This window comes from Callithrix jacchus, chromosome 2, assembly GCF_049354715.1.
Source record: "Callithrix jacchus isolate 240 chromosome 2, calJac240_pri, whole genome shotgun sequence".
NCBI lineage: Eukaryota > Metazoa > Chordata > Mammalia > Primates > Cebidae > Callithrix > Callithrix jacchus.
In genome coordinates, this window is record NC_133503.1 from 17,502,989 (window position 1) to 17,529,982 (window position 26,994).

The 26,994-nt window shown below is 45.2% G+C and overlaps 2 protein-coding genes across 5 annotated transcripts in view; both read left to right on the forward strand.

The window, feature by feature from the left end:
- RADIL (Rap associating with DIL domain) overlaps positions 1-26,994 on the forward strand; it is an 81,047-nt gene that overhangs the window by 18,078 nt on the left and 35,975 nt on the right. Inside the window, exon 2 of one of the 4 annotated variants that reach the window (XM_035291994.3) lies at positions 25,274-25,309. The exons of the other annotated variants lie outside the window; for them this stretch is intronic. Coding sequence (XP_035147885.2) covers positions 25,305-25,309 — 5 coding nt within the window. The 5' untranslated portion in view covers positions 25,274-25,304. The remainder of the gene's footprint in view (positions 1-25,273; positions 25,310-26,994) is intronic. 4 annotated transcript variants of the gene reach the window in all.
- Positions 1,791-6,064, forward strand: PAPOLB (poly(A) polymerase beta). Its single transcript, XM_035292040.3, has one exon. The coding sequence runs from the start codon at positions 1,962-1,964 to the stop codon at positions 3,864-3,866; it is 1,905 nt and encodes a 634-aa protein (XP_035147931.3). The 5' UTR covers positions 1,791-1,961; the 3' UTR covers positions 3,867-6,064.

A 26,994-nucleotide genomic window follows, 5' to 3' on the forward strand; every position in this document is an offset into this window, starting at 1 on the left:
AGCTGTTTTTGAGCATGCAAGCCAATGTTGAAATGGGTTGAAAAGAAGGTATTTATACTTCTGGCAATATGTGGGATTAATTATCCTGGAAAATCTTTCTATGTAAAGTATCTGAAAATGCTGGATAAATATAAGAAATCATTTGTTAATGCATAGCTGAGTACCCTCGAAAATAAAGGAAATCTCTAGGAGTGGGAAAAAAAAGAGTGATACCTTGAAACCTCAGAAATTTAGCAGATTCTGAAACTAGAATTGCCCTAGAAGCATTTGCCAGTCTTAGAAACTGAGAAACTTGAGTTTAACAGCTGTCCAAGAAGAGACAGAAAGCCCTTGGGACCTTAAAAGGCAGGGAATTAGAACTGAGACCCCTCCAAATACAGTTGGAATCCTTGAACAGTGACACAGTGAGTGAAAAATTGGAATAGGAAGAATCTGCTACCTCGTGAAAGGAGGTGACAAAGAAAGTTCTCTCTCATGACCTGTGTGGGAAAAACTAAAGACTGTTCCTTAGAATTGAAAACCACATGTCCTCTCACATGTATTTGGGGTTCAAAACTGCACCACCTACATGTTGTAGATAATCCCTGGATAAGAAATTACATTGTATGCAATTTGATAGTGTACAAGAACATCTGTTGGAAACAAAGCAAATCCTCTTTGGAAGGACACATCCTCTATAAAGGCATTCCAAGTCACGCCAGAAATGAGCTCACAATCTAAAATTACAAGACACAATAGGTAATGCCACTCTGAGTTCTTAACAACAAACTATAGATTTCTCAAGAGCATTTGAAATTGGAATCATTAGTTATAGAATACTAAATAAGTATGTTTAACACTTTTAAAGAAATAAAAGATGGGAAAAAGCAGAGAAGCTTGGAAAAGAACAAAATAGTGTTTCTAGTAATAAAATAGAAGGATTTAAGTGGATATTTCCATGATGTTTAAACAGCAGGCTAAATATAACTGAAGAGAGGACTTGGTGGTAATCTGGCATCACCCAGAAAGACACATGGTTTAAGAGACATGTAGGACAGAGTGAGAAGGTTGACCACGTGTCTAAATGAAGAGAATCAGGAGACAAGTAGGAGAACATATTCCGAGGAAGTGCCTGAGAAGCTTCTGGAGATCATGAAAAGCATGACTTCTGATTTGCGAATTATAGTGTATCCTGGGTAAGATTATTAAAGAGAAGTCTACCCCTGGACACACAGTGGTGGGATCACAGGGCACTAGGGACAGAGACTTTTACAGCCGCCATAAGACAGACAAGCAGCACTTAACCCAGCTACTGAATTCTCAATGGGAACTAGAGGACAGCAGAATCATGCCTTTAAAGCATGGCCAGAACAGAGCTGTCGACCTCGAATGCTGCCCCAGCTAAAACAACGTCCTCAAAACAAACGGCTCAAGAAACAAGACAGGAACTGCTTTCCACCATTGAGTTCCCACTGAAGGGGCATCTGGACATCCAAGGATGTATGCGAGGGTGAAGAGGGCTGAGGGTGCCCTCAGAAAGGATGCACATCTGAGATGTCAGGAGACTTGGGGAGCAAAGAATTAGATGGGTAAAGCTGGGCAAATACATAAAATAGTGGTAATAAAGGGTTGAATTTGGCCGGCTATAGACCACTTGAGCCATGCCCACCCACGTCATGAGCCCACCGCGCAGTTGGGGGGCCCAGCCAGAAGGCCGTGGCTCCCGTGAACCCTTGTACTGGCTGCCGGTGCGCAGGCGCCCGCGCGTGTGCCGTCGGTTCTGGAACGTGGACACCGAGGGGCCTGGCGCCATGTTGGGGCCGAGGGGGAGGAGGGGAAGCGCTTGAATCCGCGGGGCACACAGCGGGAGCCAGAGTGGGGTCAAGACCAGGGCTGCTAGGAGCCCTGCCCTTCCCACCTCAGCGGATCATGACCCGGTCGGGGTGGTGGGGGACGTGCCCTGGCGGGGCGGGTGCTGAAAGATGATGCCGTTTCCCGTGACAACTCAGGGAACACCGCAGCCGGCGAAGCGCTATGGCATCTCCGCGCCGATCAGCTTAGCGGTCCCCAAGGAGACGGACTGCCTCCTCACCCAGAGGCTAATAGAAACCCTCAGGCCCTTCGGGGTCTTCGAAGAGGAAGAGGAACTGCAGCGCAGGATTTTAGTTTTGGAAAAATTAAATAATCTGGTAAAGGAATGGATACGCGAAATCAGTGAAAGCAAGAGTCTTCCGCAATCTATACTTGAAAACGTTGGAGGAAAGATTTTTACATTTGGCTCCTACAGATTAGGAGTACATACGAAAGGCGCAGATATTGACGCCTTGTGCATTGCACCAAGGCATGTGGATCGAAGTGACTTCTTCACCTCCTTCTATGCTAAGCTGAAACTACAGGAGGAAGTAAAAGATTTAAGGGCTGTCGAGGAGGCATTTGTGCCAGTTATCAAATTGTGTTTTGATGGGATAGAGATTGATATTTTGTTTGCAAGATTAGCACTACAGACTATTCCAGAAGACTTGGACCTAAGAGATGACAGTCTACTTAAAGATTTAGACATTAGAAGCATAAGAAGCCTCAACGGTTGCCGGGTAACTGATGAAATTTTACATCTAGTGCCAAACATTGACAACTTCAGGTTGACTCTGAGAGCCATCAAATTGTGGGCCAAATGCCACAGTATCTATTCCAATATACTAGGTTTCCTCGGAGGTGTTTCCTGGGCCATGCTAGTAGCAAGAACTTGTCAGCTTTATCCAAATGCAGTAGCGTCAACTCTTGTACGGAAGTTCTTCTTGGTATTTTCTGAATGGGAATGGCCAAATCCAGTGTTACTGAAAGAGCCTGAAGAACAGAATCTTAATTTGCCAGTATGGGACCCAAGAGTAAATCCCAGTGATAGGTACCATCTTATGCCTATCATCACACCAGCATACCCACAGCAGAACTCCACATACAACGTGTCTGTTTCAACTAGGATGGTCATGATTGAAGAGTTTAAACAGGGGCTTGCTATCACACATGAAATTTTGCTGAATAAGGCAGAGTGGTCCAAACTCTTTGAAGCTCCAAGCTTCTTTCAAAAGTACAAGCATTATATTGTACTTCTGGCAAGTGCACCAACAGAAAAACAACATTTAGAATGGGTGGGCTTGGTGGAATCAAAGATCCGGATCCTGGTTGGGAGCTTGGAGAAGAATGAATTTATTACACTGGCACATGTGAATCCACAGTCATTTCTAGCACCCAAAGAAAATCCTGGTAAGAAAGAATTTCGTACAATGTGGGTGATTGGGTTAGTGCTAAAGAAGCCAGAAAACTCTGAAATTCTCAGTATTGATCTCACCTATGATATCCAGTCTTTCACAGATACTGTTTATAGGCAAGCAGTGAATAGTAAGATGTTTGAGACGGGCATGAAAATTGCTGCAATGCATTTAAGAAGAAAGGAACTTCATCAGCTGCTGCCTCATCATGTGCTTCAGGAAAAGAAAGCACACTCTCCAGAAGGTAGAAGATTGACAGATTTGAATGACAGAAGCTTTGACTTGTCTGCAGGTGGTGAAAACAGCATTTCTGTGCCTTCATCTACTAGCACTATGAAGACAGGCCCATTGATTAGCAGTTCTCAGGGTAGAAACAGTCCTGCCCTGGCTGTAATGACAGCATCTGTGACGAACATACGGGCTACTGAAATTTCCTTGCAACAGGTGAATACCAGTGAAAGTTCAGGGGCTGCATTAAACGAAAGTATTCCTCATGCTGTCTCTCAGCCTGCCATTGCTCCATCACCAAAGCCCATGGTCACCAGAGTTGTTTCTTCGACATGTCTCATAAGCCATCCAGACCTTCAGGAAACGCAGCAACAAACATATCGAATCCTATAGTTGGAGTCTAGAGGATATTCTTGCTTCATAAAGAAGAAAGGACCAAGAAAACCTAAACAGGAAAAACTCAACACAAAGACAAGTACAACTCCATTAGAAGCAATTCAGACAGCATCTTCTCTGTTGGCCTCTCAGCGAACTTCAGTACAGATCTTTCCAGTATCCCCGTTCTCCCTGCTAACCAATTCCTGTTATCAAGAATACAGTAAAACAGGTTGAATGGATAAAAACAACCACAAGGGTCCATCAACAGTATCTGCTAACTCAGCCTGTTGTCTTCAAATACTAAAGAAGGAGAATGAAGGATACAGGACTAGATATGACTTGAAGTGGATTTGGGCTCATTTAGTAACTTCCTTTACTGGGCTAGTCTTGATCAGAAGTCCAAATTAATATGTGACAGCTAGAGATGCTGTTATTAATGTGTCAGCAACAGTTACATTAACTATTTCAAAACTGCCCTTAAAAAGAAAAAACTGTCCAGTTATATTTATACCCGTGACTGACATCTGGACTGGATTTATGTTTGATGCATTGTTGGGAAAATTTGAATACAAGCTGGTATCAGAATTCCTTACACTGATGATGTACTTTATATTTTTTGTTAGAAAGTAGAACTAATTTTAGATTTTTCAAATTGGTGAATTTTATTTTTCCCTGAAGAGGTTTCTTCACTATTAATCTTAAAATTGGATACCATTGTGCAGTGGTATACTGTACTTCAGAGAAAGCAAAAAAGTTCATCTGGCTCAGTCCCCATGAGGTAGCTTAACCTTTTAAAATGAAATGTCAACTTTTAGGTATGTATTTGACATCAAAACAATCATTAGTAGGTATTTGGTTCTGATGGCACACCATGGAGAAATGACACACTGGTTTTATCTGTAGAACTGTTTTAGAGAGTCATCAGCAATCAGATATTTTCTCTGAGCTGAGAAAGCTCCATATTGTCTTGGCCTCAATCATTAGTCCTAAAACAAAAAGGCTTTTTGTCTCCCCCTTTTCTCTTTGCTTGCATGCACAGAGTATGCTTATGTGTCATTACACACACACACACACACACACACACACACATACAAAGCAATAATTTTCTAAACCATGATGTGAAACTGACAATCCTGTGGCCACATGGTACAAAACGCCAAATTTTGGTTACCACAAAACTCCACATTGTAGCAAAACTTAACTAAATATAATGCCTCTGAGATGTGTTTCTGATCTTGGAGGACCATTGGATCTCTATATATGAGAAGTTTTGTACATTCCACAGAATACCTCCTGATGGGAAAGTTAATTTCCAGTTTCACACATAAGCAAAAAGGCATTTTCTCCAAGAGTTTTAAGCACATTTTTATTTTTAAATGACTTATCAAAACTCATCTGTAAGTTTTACATGTAGAAACATATAAAAGTAATTTTTAGCAAAACCGTGACATCTTACTGGCTTTCTGCTCTTCTGTTTTAGTCTACAAAAGATCAGCAATACTTTAAGTGGAAAAAAGAAGATCCCTCGTAATTAAGCAGTAGAGCATCGATGTTTAGGAAATATGAGGGACAACAGATGTGGATGAATGAAAGTTTAGTCTTTCTTAATCTAGACAGCAAACTTAACAGTCTTTCCAGTTAGCCTTGCTTTAACCCCTTCCCTCCCTCCTCTAATTGCAGTTTCATGTTAAACTGCAATTACGGAAACTCTTTTCCTGTCCTATGGATTAATTTTCTAAAGTTGAAATATAGTCATTTCCTATTAGGCTGTACATTACTTGAGACTTTTCTTTCACCATTACCTTCTGATGTCTAGTATACAGTATTTCTTTTTTTCACGTCTTTGCCCTTTCACCAGAATAATAAATTGGGTGAAGTGTGCACAATATCTGTATTTTGAATGGCTATGGTGTTAGGATGAAATGGCCAGGCACAAATTTAATCTGATCATTTTGTTTTCACATTGGGAAAAAATTAGTTTATTAAACATTACCTGTAACTGTACCTGTTTTACCAAGCTGGATCCTTGGGACTTTTTATTTCTAATTTTTATTACCTGAATGTACATAGTGAGTGGAGTTTGCTTTGTTATATAGTATCTATACTCCTGGTATTTTCAAGCACTGCTTTGAAAACAGATGACTTACTTCTCCGTTAAAAACGCAATAAAAGTAAATGGCAAACAAGTAAAGTGAAACTAAAATACTAGACAATAGTAGCATTTAAATCTGAGATCTGGCCGGTGCCGTGGCTCAATCCTGTAATCCCAGCACTTTGGGAGGCCGGGGTGGGTGAATCACGAAGTCAAGAGATTGAGACCATCCTGGTCAACATGGTAACCCCGTCTCTACTTAAAAAAAATACAAAAAATTAGCTGGGCATGGTGGCGCGTGCCTGTAATCCCAGCTACTCAGAAGGGTGAGGCAGGAGAATTGCCTGAACCCAGGAGGCGGAAGTTGCAGTGAGCCGAGATCGCGCCATTGCACTCCAAGCTGGGTAAGAAGAGCAAAACTGCGTCTCAAAAAAAAAAAAAAAAAGATCTGAGATCTGAATTCAGATGTACTTACATTGAAAGAGGGTAGAGACACTGATGAACGTTTCGACCTTACTAAGTCTAGAGTGTAATAATGTTTAGGGAAACATGAAAAGATTAAAATTTCATATCAGTAAAGGTGAAAAATAAAGCTAAGCTGAATCCAAAAGAAGGCAAAAAAGAAAGGGGGAAGCGTACCAAAAACTAAGGTAAAAAGAAAACACGAGCTATAGTCATGGAAATGAAACCAAATATATCTGTCACTACTACAAATGGACCAAACTTCCTGACTAAAAGGCAGAGATTGTCAGATTCCACGGGAAAACCAAGTCCAACTCTATGCTTTTTTACTTCTGAGAGACACATCAAAAATAAAATAATGGAAAAAAGGCATGTTAAGAGAAAAGAAGCTGGTATAGTAACAGTATCATTTAAGTAGGTGTTAAAGCAAAAATAATTATCAAGGACAAAAGGACCGTGGATTGAGATAGAAGACCTGCTGCATCAGGAACACTGAATGATTTAAAACTTGTCAACAAAGATGAACAGAAATTGCTAAATGTGTTGTTATCATAGAAGATTTCAAAACAGCTCTTTCGTTAATTGATATCAAGTGGATAAAAATAGAAGGGAAACAGTTTTTGAACACAGTCCAGTGTAGTGGTTGGTGAACTTTTCCTATCAAGGACCAGAGAGTAGCTGTCTTCAGCTTTGTGAAGCCATACGGTCTCTGTCACAGCTACTTAACCCTGCGTTTGTAGGGTGAAATCAGTCGTAGACGATATGCAAACAGATGGCCAGGGCTGGATTTGTCACCCATCCCCCTCAGCCATTGTATGCCATCAATGATCTAGTGAACGTTTATCATAGAACCTTCTGCCCAACCATTGGAAAATGCATATTATTCTCAAGTATTGGGCATGTACAAAAATTAACCTCGTGCTATATCAAAAGTAACATTTAACATACTTCAAAGTATCTGATTTATAGGACATGTTCTCTGAGCACAGAACAGTAAGGTAGAAGTTAAGTAACAAATAGCACAAAGAAGACACAAAAAAGCTTAAGCCATGAAAAGAGAGATTGGTACAATTATGAGATTTTGTTCATCAAACAATGAACAGTGAGAAACTGAAAAACAAGCCTTAAGCTGGGAGAAGATTCTGTGGTAACATGAAACTGACAAATGTTTACTATCCAGAATTTATTAAGGATGGCAAAGGAAAAAGTCTGTTTAAAAAGATCAATAGGCTGGGTGCAGTGGCTCATGCCTGTAATCCCAGCACTTTGGGAGGTCAAGGTGGGTGGATCACTTGAGGCCAGGAGTTTGAGACCAGTCTGGGCAACATGGCCAAACCCTCTATTTACTAAAAATACAAAACAGTTGGGTGTGGTGGCATGTAACTGTAGTCCTAGCTATTCCGGAGGTGGAGGCAGGAGAATCGCTTGAACCCAGGAGGTGGAGGTTGCAGTGAGCTGAGATCCTGCCACTACACTCCAGACTGGGTAATGGTCTTAAAAACAAAACAAAGCCGGGTATAGCGGTTCATCCTTGTAATCCCAGCATTTTGGGAGGCTGAGGTGGGCCGATCACTTGAGGCCAGGAGTTTGAGACCAGCCTGGCCAATGTGGTAAAACCTAACCTTTTGTATTTTTTTCTACTAAAATATAAAAATTTGCCAAGTGTGGTGATTCGTGCCAGTAATCCTAGCTACTTGGGAAGCTGAGGTATGAGAATCACTTGAACCCAGGACACAGAGGTTGCAGTGAGCCAGGATCATGCCACTACACTCCAGCCTGAGCAACAGAGCAAGACTCTGCCTCAAAAAAGGAAAATAATAAAATCTCCAACAACCCAGTTTAAAAAGTGGGCCAAAGAAATGCATAAGCATTTCACAGAAGAGGAACTAGGAATGGCCAATAAACATGAAAAGATGCCCAATCTCATTAGTCATAAGGAAAATACCATTTAAGACCAGAGAGGTGTTTTTCATTTCAAAAATAAAAAAGTCTAACAGTGTCTAGGTTTGTCGAGGATGAGGACCAGTGGACGTTCTAACATGGTGCCACTGAGAGTGAAAACTGTTTGGCCCCTTTGGGAACCAGTTGGGTCTTATCTAGCAAAGTTGACAGGCCTACACTCTGTGTTCCAATTATTCCACTCGTAGGTCTTCATTACCATCCAGTGGGACACTGATGGACTTAATCTTACTGATTTCCTTAGTCTTTGGGGTGACCAGAGTCTGTGGGACCACAGCCATGTCCAGAACTCTACACACCTAGTTTACCTCCAGCATGCCATTTAAATACCATAATGTTCTATAAATGTCGTGGTGTTAGAAAAGTCAGGAAGCACTTGGAGACGAGTATGAGAGTGTTTATGTCCATATTTTGTAGTGGTCTAAAGTTCAAGACAATCCACATAGCCACCAATGACAGAATGGCTGGATGTTGGCATATTCATGCAATAAATAGTATAAAGTTGTGAAATTAAACAATAGCTGCCTGCGTCAATGTAACTGTGTCTTGTGATGTGGAGAGGAAAAGCACATTGCAGAAAAATGCAGGATGTGATACCATTTATATAAGGTTTCAAAAACAGCAAAGTAGAGCAGTATAATTTAGGGTTCCAAACGTGTGGTAGAACTATAAATGAAAAATAAGGCCATGTTAAACACACAATCCAGAAGAGTGATTCCCTGTGGTAGGGCGAGAGGTGGGGACAGGCAGGAAGATGTGTTTGGGAGAGGTGATGTGAGCCTGGAAATAAATAGTCTATTCTTTTTAGATTGGATGGTGGATGAGACGGTGTTCATTTGTTATTAGTCTAAGTTATAAATGCTTTCATATGCGTGAAATATAGTTGAATAACCAATACCAAAGTGATATCTTAACCTCTTTGTTAGCAATGACAAAAAACAAACACCACCCTCCCCCAAAGTAAAAGCAAACAAACAGAAACCCCACGTCATGCCTCTTCATCAGTTAGGAATTGCATTTGACCAGGTTAGAGTAGCCTGGGCACAGTACAGGTTTCTTTTGTCTAACAGTAAGTTCAGGGCTGGTAACTTGGCTTTCCTGGTCACCAGGGACCAGGCTTTTCCTACTTTCGGCCCCATCATTCTAGGTCTTGCCTTCCATCTTCAAGGTTACCTCAATGTGCAGGATGGTTATGGGGGCCACTGCCATCACATCTTCATTGAAGGCAGGAAGAAAGAAGGAAGATGGGGAAGGGCAAAGGTGTCCCTGCAAACTGTCCACCTATGGAGCTTTCCAAGAAGTCCCAACAGCGGCATCCCCTCATCTTTCACTGACTGCAACTTAATCACATGGCTGTGCCTACCTGCAAGGGAGATGGGAAAATGTCGCTTTTCTTAGCTGGGTACATCACCTCACCAATAGGACAGGGCTTATGCTATTAAGAGGAAGGAGAGAATGTCTAGTAAAAGGCAATGATAGCCTTCTCTTTGACAGCACACATATATTTAGAAGTTCCAAATCACTTTTTTTTTTTTTTTTATACGTAGTTTTGCTCTTGTTGCTCAGGTTGGAGTGCAATGGCACGATCTCGGATCACTGCAGCCTCCGCCTCCTGGGTTCAAATGATACTCCTGCCTCAGCCTCCTGTGTAGCTGGGATTACAGGCATGTGCCACCACACCCGACTAATTTTGTATTTTTAATAGAGATGGGGTTTCTCCATGTTGATCAGGCTGGTCTTGAACTCCTGACCTCAGGTGATCTGCCTGCCTTGGCCTCCCAAAATGCTGGTATTACAGGCATGAGCCACTGTGCCCAGCCTACCCCCAGCATCTTCAAGTGAGCAGTAGCATGTCAGATCTCCATCATTTTTTGAGTATTTGACTTCCTTTCTGCTTTTTTTTTTGATGGAGTCTCGCTCTGTCGCCAGGCTGGAGTGCAGTGGCACAATCTCAACTCACTGCAAGCTCCGCCTCCCAGGTTCAAGCAATTCTCCTGCCTCAGCCTACTGAATAGCTAGGACTACAGGCGTGTGCCACCATGCCCAGCTAATTTTTTTATTTTTTAGTAAAGATGGGGTTTCACCATGTTGGCTAGGATGGTCTTGATCTCTTGACCTTGTGATCCACCTGCCTCGGCCTCCCAAAGTGCTGGGATTACAGGTGTGAGCCACCACACCCAGCCCCTTTCTGCTTTTTAAAAGGCCCATGTGTTTACGTTAGGCCCACCTGGATAATCTCCCTTTTGATGAACCCAGAGTTAACTGATTAGTAAACTTATTTATGTATCTGTGAAAATCTCTTTTGCCATACAACAAAACGTAATCATGGAATGACATCATATAAACAGTTCCCAGTCATGCTCAAGGTTGGACGGCAGATTATGCAAGGCAAGGGTCATTGGGGGTCATCTTAGAATTCTGGCTTCCACAGTCTGTCCTCTGGCCTCCAGTGATCCATAGTTACACCCGAATGCAAAATACACTCACCCCATCTCAAGGTCCCCCATTCTTATCCTATTACAGTATCAGCTCAAGTCTGAAAATCTCATCATCTTAATCTAAATTAGGTGTGAATGGGACTTCTGGATTTAAACCGTTAAGTAGAACTCTTGGGGCACAATTTCTCTCCATCTGTGGACCTGTGACACTAAGACACAAGTATCTGCTCCAACCCTCCCAACTTAAAAGGGTGGGACAGGCATAGGATAACAGTTAGTCACTCTGGTTCAAAATTGGGGAAAATGGGCCGGGTGTGATGGCTGATGCCTATAATCCCAGCACTTTGGGAGGCCAAGGTGGGAGGATCACTTGAGGTCAGGAGTTTGAGATCAGCCTGGCCAACACGGTGAAACCGCATCTCTACTAAAAATACAAAATTAGCAGGGTGAGGTGGCTCATGTCTGGAATCCCAGCTGCTTGGGAGGCTGAGTCACAAGAATCACTTCAGAGGCAGAGGTTGCAGTGAGCCAAGATTGTGCCACTGCACTCCAGTCTGGGCTACAAAGTGAGACTCTGTCTTAAAAAAAAAAAAAAAGGCAGGGGAGAGGGGAAATGATTATGCCTGTAATTCCAGCGTTTTGGATGCTGTGGTGGGAGAATGGCTTGAGGCCAGGAGTTCAAGACCAGTGTTGGCAACATAGTGAGACCCCATCTCTACAAAAAATAAATTATTCAGGCATGGTGGCACACACCTGTGGTCCCAGCTACTCGGGAGGCTGAGATGGAAGGATTGCTTGAACCTAGGAGTCTAAGGTTGCAGTGAGCTGCGATCATGCCACTGCACTCCAGCCTGTACAACCCTGTCTCAATAAATAAATACATAAATAAATAATAGGAGAAAACGGAAGGCAAGAGGGTGCCACTGGTCTGGCCCAAAGCATTTTTGAACTCTAGTGAGGCAAATTGCAGCAGAAGTTCTTTGGTTCAGTTCCAAGGCCTGGGAATAGTCTTTTGGCTCCGCCCTCTGTACTCTTGGTGCCACCCTCTGGGATCTTGGCTTCGTCTTCTGAATCATCTTTCCCTCTACATGGACGGCAGCATGTTTATCAGCCACTTCCTGTCTGTTTTCCCCCTTCATTTTTCAGTCTCTCTATTCCTTTCATTCTAGGCCAGCAGTGTTTCTGCTGGTATAATTTTCTGAAGAGCCTGTGTGCTGGATGAGGATTTCATGAGATTTCACTCCATTAGAAGCCACATCCACAAATATCTCTGAGATAATCCCTTCACTACTTTTAGCTTCTGGTGCGATGGTAGAGGGACAGTGCTCTTGAACTTCCTTGAGGTCCTCTGTTTTGACTAAGAAATATATATGAGAAATACCCTTACTCTACTGGAAGAGTCTTTTATGTGGCCAAGTACTCTGACCTTTTGGTCTTGGGTTTCAGCAGAGGGTTGTTCAGGCACACATGTGGTTTTTCCTCTGTGCCTCACATCAGAAGCCATTTCTGACTTTTGGTATCTCTTGACATCCAGAGAGGCTGCGCGTTTTCAAACTTGTCCAGTCCTGGTTCTTTTTTTGCTGAACAGTTTTTCAATTTCTCTCTCTCCTGTTGCCTCTCACCATAAGCAGCAAGAAGAAACCAGGTGGCACCTTCTACACTCTGCTTGGAAACCTCCTTGGCCATGTCTTCAGGTTCTGCATTTGCAAACTCTGCTTTCCAGCAACGGCAGGATGACAATTACAATGAGCTCCCTGCCCTCACATCACAAGGACCCTCCTTCCTCCAGTTTCCAATAACATGCCCTTCACTTCCTTCTGACCTTTGCTGGCAGCATTGTGAGCATCTAGGTTTCTGCTGTTCGCAGTAAATTTGCCTTTCTCTGAGGTGATTTAGGAAAGTTCTCACTTTATTCTGAGGAACAAGCAATGTCTTTACTCTGCACATTTACTAACAGCCTGTTTAAGGCAATGTAGACTTTTTCCATCCTGCTTCTGAGAGTCCTTCCAGCCTCCACCCATTGCCTGATTACCAAAGCACCGTCACATTTTAGGTATTTGTTATAGTAGCACCCCATTTCCTGGCACTAAAATTTGAACTTTTCTTTCTTTTTTTTTTTTTTTTGAGACAGAGTTTTGCCCTTGTCACCCAGGCAATGGTATGATCTCGGCTCACTGCAATTTCTGCCTCCCAGGTTCAAGCAATTTTCCTGCCTCAGCCTCCTGAGTAGCTGGGATTATAGCCATGTGCCACTACACCTGGCTAATTTATTTGTATTTTTAGTAGAGACGGAGTTTCACCATGTTGGCCAGGCTGGTCTTGAACTCCTGATCTCAGGTGATCCACCCGCCTCAGCTTCCTAAAGTGTTGGGAATACAGGCGTGAGCCACAGCACCTGGCCCTGAATTTGTTTTCTGTTGCTTGCAACTACAAGTGTAGCTACAAGTGCGGCTTAAAACTACAATTTTTAAAACTATCCTAACTCACAGTTTCCATGAGTCAGGAGTCTGGGCATGGGGGAGCTGGACCCTCTGCCCAGGTCTCACACAGTTGCACTCAGGATATTGGCTGAGCTGCATTCCTCTCTGGAGCTCAGGGGCCCAGACTTCCAAGGTTGTTGACAGAGTTCAATTCCTTGTGGTTGTAGGACTGAAGCCTCTGTATCTCTTCCTTCCTCTCTCATTGGATTACAACTGGGGACCACTCTCAGCTCCCAGTGACTGCTCTCAGGTTGCCCCATGGTGCCCTGGAGAACTGCCCTGGCATCACAGCCTTCTCACACTTCAAGCCTCTCTGACTTCTCTTCCGTGACCAGCTAGAGAGAATGCCTGGCTTTGAAGGAGCACACTTAATTAGGTTCGGCCCAGTGAATAACTTCTATATCTTAAGGTCAACTGTTAGGCATCCTTAATTTTATCTGCAGAATCTCTTCTGCCATGCATCATCATCACAGAGTGAGCCCAGGGGGCAGAGATCATGGAGCCAGCTTAGAATTCTGCCTACCATAGTGACCTTCCATGCCTTTTCTGTGCTTATATTATTCTTCAAGGGACTTCTTACACACATGTATACATACATACAGGGCTCTTTTGGTCAAGGTTTTTTTTTTTTTTTTTCTTTAGACAGAGTCTTGCTCTGTCACCAGGCTGAGTGCAGTGACACGATCCTGGCTCACTGCAACCTCTGCCTCCCAGTTCAAGCAATTCCCCTGCCTCAGCCTCCCAAGTAGTTGGGACTACAGGTGTGCACCACCACACCCAGCTAATTTTTTTGTATTTTGGTAAAGACAGGGTTTCACCATGTTGGCCAGGATGGTCTCCATCTCCTGACCTCATGATCTGCCCGCCTCGGCCTCCCAAAGTGCTGCTGGGATTACAGGTGTGAGCCACCATGCCCAGCCAAGTGTTTTTTTTTTTGTTTTTTTTTTAAATGGGATCATCTGTGTAGTGTGGGTAAAAGGAATGAAGAAAAAAAATGAAAAAAATGGGGGATCATATACTTACTTTTCCATATTTTTCTTACTAGATCCTCTCTGGAAATTATAGTACTTAAGCTATGTCATATCTAAAGATTTATCTAAACACAGATTTTGATCTGTATTCATTTTGTGCATACACAGAAAGGTATGCAAGAGTGAAATGAATTCAGAATCTAATCTTTTCGAATCAGAGCCGTCCCTGTTCACATTCTCCACACAGTATCATTTTCTTTTTCCTGGAGAGGATTGGTGATGTGGCATCCCCTGCTGTCTCTAACTTTCTTCCAAGCCACTTGCATATTCAGTCTGCAAGTTTGTCGCAGAGAACAGCTGGAAGGTATGTTCATTCTTTGCATGGTCCTGAATTAACTGAAATGTTGCAGAATCTTGCCCCAGGCAACAACAACCAAGTTCTCCTCACAGCTGCAGCCGGGCTGACATTCCACAGGATACAGGATACCTTGTAGTTCCAGAGATGTTAGAATATAAACACGTGTGTTTAGGAATTGATGCAACTGAACCTATGAACATTTATTCATTCTTGCAGTAGACTGAAAATATGTACACTTAAAATTTTTTCCTTATTATAATCAAAGTTATACATATATGCACAGCGAAAGCAATACTTTCTTATTACTACTTAAAAGCAAAACAGCAGTTCTCTGTCATAGCCGTTCCTTGTCCCAGTTTGGAACTCCCTACAAGCACTTTCAACTGTGAACTGTTTCTTTTTGGCATTTAATTCCCTATCTTTAATAACAAATGTATCCTACTATGTCTTGATTTTTTTTAAATTTCAGACATTTTCTTTTCTTTTTTCTTTTTTTGAGATGGAGTTTCTTTCCTGTTGCCCAGGTTAGAGTGCAATGGTGGGATCTTGGCTCACTGTAACCTCCACTTCCCAGGTTCAAGTGATTCTCCTGCCTCAGCCTCCAAAGTAGTTGGGATTACAGGCCCCCATCACCATGACCGGCTAATTTTGTATTTTTAGTAGAGATGGGGTTTCTCCCTGTTGATCAGGCTGGTCTTGAACTCCCTAGTGCAGGTGATCCGCCTGCCTCAGCCTCCCAAAGTGCTGGGATTACAGGCATGAGCCACCACACCTGGTCAAATTTCAGAAATTTTCTAGTGACTTCCTTCAGTGGAAAATGAGAACATAGGTCTTTTCACCAACGCTCTCTCCAAATTTCCAATTCCTATTGCCCGATCTTCTCAATATAACCATTTTTTTTAGATTAGTAGTCAGGATTTACATTTTTATGATCATGTATAGCTTTTTATAACTGAAGATTGTCTATATAAAGATTGTTTCTCCTTCCTGTCCAACCTTTAGTTTGCTTTGTAGTTAATTATTGTCATTCTTGCTTGTCCATTCTTTTTCTTTGTACTTTTCATATTTCAGCATTCCCTGAACACTGCTAATTGTCTTACCTCTTTTTAAGATGTTCAGGTATTTTCGATATCTTATCAATTTCAGCTTCTTGGAGCCATCTTCTTTGATTCTGTTTGGACTAGGGGCTTAGAACATAAAGAAATGTATTTGCTGGGTTTAAAAAAATATTTTATTATGAGATATTTTTATACCATAACATTTACCTGTTTTTAGTATACAGTTGAATGAATTTTTAGTAAATTTACAAAGTTGTAAGATCATCATCACAGTCCAGTCTTAGCATCTTTTTTTTGTTTGAGAAGAGGTCTCACTCTGTCACCCAGGCTGGAGTGCAGTGGTGCAATCTCAGCTCACTGCAACCTCTGCCACCTCCCAGGATCAAGCAGTCCTCCCAATTCAGCCTCCTGAGTAGCTGGGACTACAGATGTGTGCCACCATACCTGACTAATTTTGTATTTTTGGTAAAGGCAGGATTTTGTCATGTTACCCAGGCTGGTATCGAACTCCTGAGCTCAAGCAGGCCGCCTGCCTCGGCCTCCCTAAGTGCTGGGATTACAGGCAAGAGCCACTGTGCCTGGTCGGCACATTTTCATCACCAAAAGATCTTTTATGTCCGTTAGCAGTCAGCTGCTCCCACCCTCAGACCTAAGCAGCCCCTAATCAGTTTTCCGGCTCTAACATTGACTTTTTCCAGCTATTTCATATAAATAGAATCAGACCTATGTTTTTTTGCATCTAGCTTTTTTCACTTAGCATAGTATTTTTGAGGTTCATCCATGTTGTAAAAGGTATCAGTATGTTGTTCTTTATCATTGCTAAACAGTAGGCTATCATATGGATAGATTTAGTTCATCCATTCGGTGTGGGATGAACGTTTGGATTTTGGATTATTTCCACTTGTCAACTATTCTGGATAGCACTGCTATGAACATTTGTGTATAAGCATTTGTGTGGACATGCGTTTTTTTACTTCTCTTGTGCATATACCTAGGAGTGGAACTGATGAGTCACAGGCAAATTCATGTTTAATTTTTTTTTCTTTTTCTTTCTTTCTTTCTTTTTTTCTTTTTCTTTTTTTTTTTGAGCTCTGTCACCAGGCTGGAGAGTAATGGCATGATCTTGGCTTACTGCAACCCCGCTTCCCGGGTTCAAGCAATTCTCCTGCCTTAGCCTCCTGAGTAGCTGGGATTACAGGTGTGTGCCACCACACCCAGCTAATTTTTGTATTTTCAGTAGAAACGGGGTTTTACCATGTTGGCCAGGATGGTCTCGATCTCTTGACCTTGTGATCTGCCCATCTCAGCCTCCCAAAGTGCTGGGATTACAGGCATGAGCCAGCGCACCTGGCCTCCTGTGTAACATTTTAACACATCAACAAGCTGTTATACACAGTGGCTACAGCACTTGACTTTCCACCAATCCTGTATGAGTCCAGTCTTTTACACTCTTGATATTGTTTACCCTTTTTGTCGTTTGATGAGACGAAGTCTTGTCCTGTTACCCAATTGCAGTGCATTGGTGCAATCTCAGCTTACTGCACCCTCTGCCTCCCTGGTTCAAGCGATTCTCTTGCCTCAGCCTCCCAAGAAGCTGGGATTACACGCATGCACTACCACACCCAGCTAGTTTTTGTATCTTTAGTAGAGACGAGGTTTTACCATCTTGAACAGGCTAGTCTCAAACTCCTAATCTCAAATGATCCACCCACCTCGGCCTCCCAAAGTGTTGGGATTACAGACATGAGCCACCGCGCCTGGCTTGTTTCCCTTTTTTATTATAACCATGGCAGTGGATGTCAAGTGGTGTCTTATTGTGGTTTTCATCTGCATTTCCCCAACGACTGATGTTGAGCATTTTAGTATTTTAGTGTACTTATTGGCCATGGGTATTTTTTCTTTGAAGAGATGTTTATTCAAATCCTTGCCCATTAAAATATGTGGTTGTGGCCAGGCATGATAACTCATGCCTGTAATCCCAGCACTTTGGGAGGCCGAGGCAGGTGGATCACCTGAAGTCAGGAGTTTGAGACCAGCCTGACCAACATGGTGAAATCCCGTCTCTACTAAAAATACAAAAATTAGCCAGGCATGGTGGCACACACCTGTAATCCCAGCTACTTGGGAGGCTGAGGCAGGAGAATTGCATGAACCCATGAGGCAGAGGTTGCAGTGAGTCAAGATCGCACCACTGCACTCTGGCCTGGGCAACAAGAGTGAGACTCTTGTCTCAAAAAAAAAAAAAAAAAAGACAGATGCAGGGGAGGGAAGGGAGTTTGAATCATTTTCTACGTGGGAAGGGAAGACTCCCCCACCAAAGTTAAGACTCAAAATACTTAACAATAGAAGATTATAGCTCTGGAACAAAAGAGCCAGTTCTCCCACCCATTTCACAGGAGACAAAAACGTAGTGGTGTCTGAGATGAAACAGCACCCTCCATAGGGCTATTGGTGTTGGTGGTATGCCTAGCACCGTGCTGGATGTGGTGAGCCGGGGCATGCTTCGCTGGTCACCATGCCCCTCTCTAAGAAAGGACTTGGCTGGGCATGGTGGCTCATGTCTGTAATCCCAGCACTTTGGGAGGCTTAGGCGGATGGATTACAAGGTCAAGAGATCTAGACCATCATGACCAACACGATGAAAGCCCATCTCTACTAAAAATACAAAAAGTAGCCAGGCTTGGTGGCACGTGCTTATAGTCCCAGCTACTCAGGAGCCTGAGGCAGGAGAATCGCTTGAACCAGGAGGCGGAGGTTGTAGTGAGCCAGGATCACACCACTGCACTCCAGCCTAGGTGACAGAGTGAGACTCCTTCAAAAGAAAGAAAGAGAGAGAGAGAGAGAGAGGAGAGACACAGAAAGACAGAAAAGAAAGAAAGAAAGAAAAGAAAGGGCTCACAGGCTTCCCAGGGTAACTGGCTACCGCCCTTGGTTTTGGCTAGAGAATGTTCTCGGTTATGCAACATTGTTCCTTCCTCTGCACAGTCCCGGGAGAGCTCCATTTCCATCTGTGTCTGCCTAACAAATGGCTTAAGTATTTTATCTCCTCAGTTACCCATTATCTTAATTAGGTTTTCAGTTGCTTCTCAGAGAGGGCGATTGTTGTTTCCTAAGACTCTAATTAGTATGAGGTGGTCCAAGTTTCATCATGGAAATAATCCTCTATAGTATGTAAAAAAATAATTTCTTCTCCCTCTAAAAAAATGGAACCTCTCGATTGCTGAAAATTTGGAAACTAAGTGACAGTATAAAGAAGGGAGTAAAAATCACCTCTCAGGTCACCTCCTGGAGAGAATAATCTTCAATGTTTTGGTGCTTATTATTCTGGTGTTTTCTTAGTGTATGGGTTCCTTTACTTCATTTATTGATTGATTAGAGATGGGGCTCTGGCGTTTTCTCAGAATATGCCTTTGTTTTCTTTCTTTATTAGAGAGGAGGTCTTGCTCTGTCATCCAGGCTAGAGTGTAGCAGTACAATCATATCTCACTGCAGCCTCGATCTCCTGGGTTCAAGTGATCCTCCTGCCTCCACCTCCTGAGTAGCTGGGAGTAAGATGTGTCCCACCACATCTGGCTAATCTTTGTATTTTTGTGGATTCAGGGTCTTGCTGTGTTGCCTAGTCTACTCTCAAGCTCCTGGCCTCCAGTGATCCTCACGCCTCACCCTCCCAAAGTGCTGAAATTACAGGCGTGAACCACCATGACTAGCCTACATTAGCTTTCTTTAGGGTTTTTTTTTCCCCGCAAGATGGAGTCTTGCTCCCTTGCCCAGGCTGGAGTGCAGTGGCACGATCTTGGCTCACTGAAACCTTTGCCTCTTGGGTTAAGCAGTTCTCCTGCCTCAGCCTGGGTAGCTGGATTACAGACGCTTGCCACCACACCTGGCTATTTTTTGTATTTTTGTATTCACCATGTTGGCCAGGCTGGTCTTGAACTCCAGACCTTGTGATCTGGCTGCCTCAGCCTCCCAAAGTGCTGGGATTATAGGCATGAGCCACCCCTCCTGGCCAGGTTAGGGTTTTGAAGTATTCTGCAAATATATAATTGTCATATACAGGACACCCCTGGCTTATTTCCTTCCTTCTTTCCTTCTTCCCTTCCCTCCCCTCCCCTCCCCTCCCCTCCCCTCCCCTCCCCTCCCCTCCTCCTCCCCCTCCCCCTCCCCCTCCCCCTCCCCCTTCCTTCCTTCCTTCCTTTTCCTATGCAGATCAAATTCTAACATCCCTCACTTCTTTTTTTTTTTGAGACGGAGTTTCACTCTTGTTACCAGGCTGGAGTGCAATGGCGCAATCTCGGCTCACTGCAACCTCCGCCTCCTGGGTTCAGGCAATTCTCCTGCCTCAGCCCCCTGAGTAGCTGGGATTACAGGCACGCGCCACCATGCCCAGCTAATTTTTTGTATTTTTAGTAGAGACGGGGTTTCACCATGTTGACCAGGATGGTCTCAATCTCTTGACCTCCTGATCCACCCGCCTCAGCCTCCCAAAGTGCTGGGATTACAGGCTTGAGCCACCGCGCCCGGCCCATCCCTCACTTCTTAATTGGTCCCTTTCCTCGATCCTAGCATTCAGGGGCCACATGTGGTTGACTCCTCAGTCATGAATCTGACATGATTTGCTTCTAATCTTTAAAAATATTACTGGCCAGGTGCAGTGGTTTTTACTCATAATCCCAGCACTTTGGAAGACTGAGGCGGGAGGATTGCCTTAGGCACAGGTGTTTTCGACCAGCCTGGGCAAAATAGTGAGAGCCTGTCTCTACAAAAAACAAAATGAGCTGGATGTGGTGGTCTGCACATGTAGTCCCAGCTGCTTGGGAGGCTGAGGCAGAAGGTTGCTTGAGCCCAGTAGGTGGGGCTGCAGTGAGTTGTGATCACACCACTGCACTCCAGGCTGGGTGACAGAGCAAGACCCTGTCTCAAAACAAAACGCAACAGCCTGAATTTTGCTTATTCACCACATCTAGTCACCTTGCTGAATTCACTTGTTAATTGTAATATTTTTTCCATAGATTCTTTTGTGTTCCCTACATGCACAATCATATCATCTGCAAAATAATGATAATTGAACTTCTTTCTTTCAATCCCGTATCTTTCCTCTATTTTTTCTTGCCTGTTGTACTGGCAAGGACCTAGTCCAATTCTGAATAGAAGTGGTTACAGCAGGAATCCTCACCTTGTTCCTGATGGCAGAGAGGAGGTTGCACATACATTCTCCTTAGAATTGTTTCCCTAATGGTAGAATTGGTTCCAAAAAAGTGAGGCTACTATGTTCCTGTCTAGCCACAGTTCCTTTGTAGGGCTTTGGTTTTTTTTGTTTTTTGTTTTTTTGAGACAGTGTCTCACTCTGTCACTCAGGCTAGAGTACAGTGGCATGATCTTGGCTCACTGTAACCTCTGCCTCCCGAGTTCATGCAGTTCTCCTGTCTCAGCCTCCCAAGTAGCTGGGATTACAGGCGCACGCTACCATGCCCAGCTAATTTTTGTATTTTTAGTAGAGACAGGGTTTCACCATGTTGTCCAAGCTGATCTTGAACTCCTGGCCTCGGGTGATCCATCTGCCTTGGCCCCCAACTGCTGGGATTAGAGGTGTGAGCCATGCCCAGCCTTTGTAGGGTTTCTGTAATGAGAATAAAATGGAATTAGATGGAAAATGCCCAGAATCAAGCTGGTCGTGGCATACAGATGTGCTTACCAAATTATGCCTAAGCAGTTCTTTTTTGTGCATTTGAAATGGTTTTCCTTCAAGGACTGCTTGATGGTCTTATGGCTCTGTGTCCTTTACTAGCTTAGAAGAGGGTGTTTCAGCTCAAAGGAGACTCGTTTCAGGCCCATCAGACCTCTGTGTTTTGCAGCAGTGACTGCAGTTTTTTTAGCAACACATCCCCAGCTGTGACTAGGAGCCACTTTAAAATCATCTCCTGGCCAGGTGCAGTGGCTCACACCTGTAATCACAGCACTTTGGGAGGCCAAGGCAGACAGATCACTTGAGGTCAGGAGTTCAAGACCAACCAGGCCAACATGGCGAAACCCTGTCTCTACTAAAAATACAAAAAAAATAGCCAGGCGTGGTAGTGGGCGCCTATAATCCCAGCTACTTGGGAGGCTGAGGCACAAGAATTGCTTGAACCTGTGAGGCAGAGGCTGCAGTGAACTGAGATGGCATCACTGCACTCCAGCCTGGGCGATAGAGCAAGACTCCATCTCAAAAAAAAAAGTCTCTTGTTGGGCATGGGGGTGTGCACCTGTAGTCTCAGCTGTTCTGCAGCCAGAAGTTCAAGGCTGCAGGGTGTTATGGTGCCCACGCCTGTGAATCCACACTGCACTCCAGCCTAGGCAACACAGCAAATAAGTACAATGGTCTCCTGTTCCCCCATAGTGGTAAAGTTCCCCAGTGCAGGCACGTTTCATTGCCTCCTCTGTCTCCAGTCATAGGCACCTCATCTCTGAGGCCCAGGAGTGGGGATGAGCAACAGAAACGGTTCCAAGTTGTATATATCTTTATTCCAAACCATCGGAGCCAGGGAGGGAAGAGAAAAGAGGATCGGGAGGTGAAAGCTGCCGGCTGAGTTTATAGAGGAACTGAGTGACGTTCAGGAAAAGCCTGTGTTTTTCTTTCCAGGGCTGTTCAGAGCCCGTGAGAGCTGGTGATGGTCTCCAGCTGCTGTCCAGGTTCCCTGTGCATCCCCAGCATGCAAAGCCCTGCCCTCTCTTTCAGCAGTGGGTCACTAGGCACCGCCTTCTTGAGGAGGGGAAAGGGGTGGCCTAGACAAGAGCCGAGTGGCCGTGGCTGGGGGCTACCCCCTCGCCACTTCCTCCAGCTGTGAGTACCCCACCTGGGAGATGAGGCTGTGCTCACCAGCTCGGTTCTGCCCCGGCTGGGGAGGAAGGCTGCTAACAGGGCTTCAGGGACACGGAGCTCAGCACTCCTTTCCTTAAGGCCTCTGCTGTGAGAGGAGAGGAAGGAAGTCAAGGACGACTGTCCCATTCCATCTTCCCATCGCAGCGGCGCCCTGCACTTTCTACTCCTTCCATTCCAGTGTCAAAGGCAAACATTTCATGGCAAGGCTGGGCCTGTCTGTGAATCATGATCCCTTAGGAAGTGTGCAGTGCTATTCCAGGCTCTGGCCTTGTTTTGTGTTTTTTGTTTTTTGAGATAGGATCTTGCTCTGTTGCCCAGGCTGGAGTGCAGTGGCACAATCATAGCTCACTGCAGCCTCTGCCTCCTAGACTCAGACCATTTCAGTCTCCCGAGTAGCTGGGAGTGCAGGAACGTGCCACCATGCCCAGCTAACTTTTATATGTTTTGTAGAGATGGAGTCTTTGCTATGTTGCTCAGGCTGGGCTTGAACTCAAGCCCTCCTCCTGCCTTGGCCTCCCAAAGTGCTGGGATTAGAGGCCTGAGCCATTGTGCCCGGCTTTGTGTTAAAATGTCAAGAAGTATACATTTTGCTTCTGAGGCTTGGACTCCGTGTATTAGCAGATGTTTAGAGCCAGACAGTTCCCTGCAGGTTGCTGAGGGTGAAGCAGGGCTGCTCACCAAGGTCCTAGTTACCCAGTCCCTCCCTCATTCTTGAGCGGATCAACAAGGGGCAGCAGGGGTCCCCTGCACCCATCAGCCTCCTCTGCAGGAACCGACAGACACTTATCCCGAGAACGATCAAAATCAACACCAACTGGAGGTCACCAGCAAGCTCTCCCCACACTTGTGGGTGTCCCCTTCTCCCCTGGAAGGAATCGCTGTGGACAGGGCTTTGGGGGAGGGGGAGTGCTCTGGCAGTGGCTCCTCTACCTGGCTGCTGTGTTCTAGAACCTTCCAGATGGCATTTACCAGTACAGATTCCTGGGCATCCCTCAAATCTCTATAACACCTCTGATCCCAGTGAACTCAGTCATGCCAAGGCATGAAGAAGATGAGGGAGCTCGGGCCACAGCTGACCTCAGCTAAAACCAGGTGGCCTGTCTCATCCCTCACATGGGGCAAGCACCAAAGATACGGGCATATTCTGGCTTCCAACCCCTTCACCCACACCAGGGTCTAGAGCTTTATTTAAGGAGCATAACTTTCCATCTAAAATGACAGTTAGAAAAGGCTGTGACCATCGTGCCATTTTGCTTGATTAGAATTCATTTGTTTTGAAATAGTGGTTTCTTGATGATGTATTTCTCACTGAACTATTGCATGTTCGCAGAAGCTCCCATTGCTTGCATGGGGGCCTCTGGAGTGACCTTGCTCTTGGGAAAGGCCATGCCTGTATAAGACCCCCAAACCACTGGGCGTGGTGGCTCACGTCTGTAATCCCAGTACTTTGGGAGACCTAGGCGGGCACATCACCTGAGGTCAGGAGTTTGAGACCAGCCTGGCCAACAACGGAGAAACCCTGTCTCTACTAAAAATACAAAATCACCTGGGCGTTGTGGCACGTGCCTATAATCCCAGCTACTTGGGAGGCTGAGGCAGGAGAATTGCTTGAACCTGGGAGGTGGGGGTTGCGGTGAGCTGAGATCACGCCATTGCACTCCAGCCTAAGCAACAGGAGTGAAACTCCCTCTCAAAAAAGAAAAAAGACCCCCAAACCAGGCAGTCCCTGCAATTGCAAATGCCTTGGCCTCCCCTTCCTCAGCAGTGTGCTGTCAGTCTGAGAGCCTTGAAAACACCACGATCTGTGTCTAGTGACGGCGCCATGTGATGCTTCTGAAGGTGTCTGGGGTCAATGTTGCCAGTGATGCTCTCTGTCACCTTCTACCCAAAGGCCAAGTGGGGTGGTTCTGTCCCAGATTAGGCAGATCTGCCCTGGGTCTGGGCACCACTGAGACCTCGGGTGACAACAAAGCTGTACCCAGTCAGGCGCAAACAGGACAAGATTGCAGCTCTCTGTGAGAACTGGGGAGGCCACGTAGACCCCCAACAAGCCTGACCGCTGACACCCTGGGAATGCAAGTACTAGGGTCGCATATCCTGCAGCCTCATCTTGGGACAGGGCCAAGTCACAAAGCCACACATGAGCAAGAGGCCTTTCAAACTTCTGTGATTTTTACTCTAACAAAAGTTTTTAGGCTGGGTCCGGTGGCTCACACCTGTAATGCCAGCACTTTGGGAGACCGAGGTGGGTGGATCACTTGAGGTCAGAAGTTTGAGACCAGCTTGTCCAAGATGGTAAAACCCCATCTCTACTAAAGATTCAAAAATTAGCCTGGCGTGATGACACACACCTGTAATCCCAGTTACTTGGGATGCTGAGGCAGGAAAATTGCTTGAACCTAGGAGGCAGAGGTTCCAGTGAGCTGAGATCTTGCTACTGCTACTCTAGCCTGGGTGACGGAGTGAGACTCTGTCTCAAAATAAATAAATAAACAAATAAAAGTTTTAAAAAGTAAAGTATAATCAGTTACATTTGCCTGACACCTGGGTTTTTATCTCCCAGATTTTACAGGTAAAGATTTTTATCATATTTGTTTGGAGTTTAAAAGAAATGAAATAAGTAAAATATGATATAAAGTTATGATAATATATGTATTATAAATTATATATAACATATATTCTGTTACATGCTGGACACTACATTAAATCCTATGAAATTGAATTCATTTCTTCCACTACCCCTAGATTTCCCCTGCACCTGTTGAGGACAGCCTCCATGTGGTGAGTTCACTGTGTGTGTGCATTGCTGTTTTGAAAAACAGCTCTACATTGGGCCAAGGCTTGGTGGTTCACACTGTAATCCCAGCATTTTGTGACGCCGAGGCAGGTGGAGGGTGGATCACAAGGTCAGGAGTTCGAGACCAGACTGACCAACATGATTAAACTCCATCTCTTAAAAAATAGAAAAATTAGCCAGGCTTGGTGGCAGGTGCCTGTAATCCCAGCTACTCAGGAGGTTGAGGCAGGAAAATCACTTGAATCTGGGAGGTGGAGGTTGCAGTAAGCTGAGACTGTGCCGCTGCACTCCAGCCTGGGCGACAGAGTGAGACTCTGTCTAAAAAAAAAAAGCTCTACATTGACCACACATTTGATCATAAAACACATTTGTTTGAATTCTCAGAGCGTGGTTATGCCAACCACACTCTCCAACCCCAGCCCAATAAAAATAGAAATCAGCACTAAGAAGATTGCTCAAAACTGGACAATTACACGGAAGTTAAGCAACCTGCTCCTGACTGACTTTGGGGTAAAAAATAGCTTTGCCTGCACATATGTAGAAACCAGACGTGAGGTACGGTGCTGTTTTAGGTGCTTTTAAGAAAACTGAGCCAATGAGTCATGTCATATGTTAAGCTGCAGTTTGGTCTTTCACCCTGTGGTCATGTGCATGGCTGGCTGCAGGCTTCTCTCTGCAGAGCTGTCCTCCTGTGATGGTGGCTCCCTGCAGGGGCTGACTGGGTGGGTCCTGGGCTTTGCTAATTGAAGCGGTGCTGAATGCGTGCGTGCACATGTGCACGGGTCCTGCCGGCTCTCCCATGGCAGGGGACTGAGGAACAGAGTGCCGTGGTCAGTTGCTGTCCACACTGGCCATGCCCACAGCCGTGCCAGTGTCAGCAGTGGATGCTGCTGCTGCCTCACCCTTTCACCTGCACTCAGAGGGAGGCTCTGTTGTGCTTGTGGCCTTGGGTGCAGGGACGGCACTGCTGCCCAGAGGAGAGGTTCACCTCTGGCTCCTTGTTGAAGGCTGGCAGCCTGGCGCTTCTGCATTCGTGTGGGCCTGCCCAGCACAAGGAAGAAGATCTTGGGAGTGGCCCCTGAGTGTCAGCGTTGGTTCTGCAGAGAGCGCAGCCCTGGGCCTGAGGAGGCTGTGGGGCCTTTCGTGGAGGAGCAGGGTACACTTAGCTGTGAGCCACTTGCCTGGGGCTGCAGTCCCAGGGGATGCAGGCCTGGGACATCCCGTGTCACAGTTGTGGTTAGGCCCTCTGGGAGCCCCTGGGAATCTAGGAGGAGAAGCCCTCCCTGCCCCATGGCCCTGGGACTTCTAGAAGGTCACCCTGAGGTCATCTCCTGCAACCCACCCCCAGATTTGGGAGAAACTTGGGGGCTGGAGCATAGTTTGGGGCTGTTTGTGTTCTTCTTTCAGATCTAGCCCCACAGTTGTGCAGTGAGTCTGAGCTGTGGGGCCGGCAAAGCTTGTGGGAGTGGTGGGTGGGATGGGGTCAGGGAACCAGGCCCCACCTGATGGGCACCTGCCGCCTGCCAGGCTGGGCCGGGTTCTGTGGCCGGCAGGAGCACAGGGGCAGGAGCACGGCGGCGAGCAGCCAAGCCCAGCAGCCTCGCACTGCGGCTGGGCAGCCTCCCTCGCGCCCCGGCCCCCCGCAGGCTGCAGATGCACAGGCTGCTGG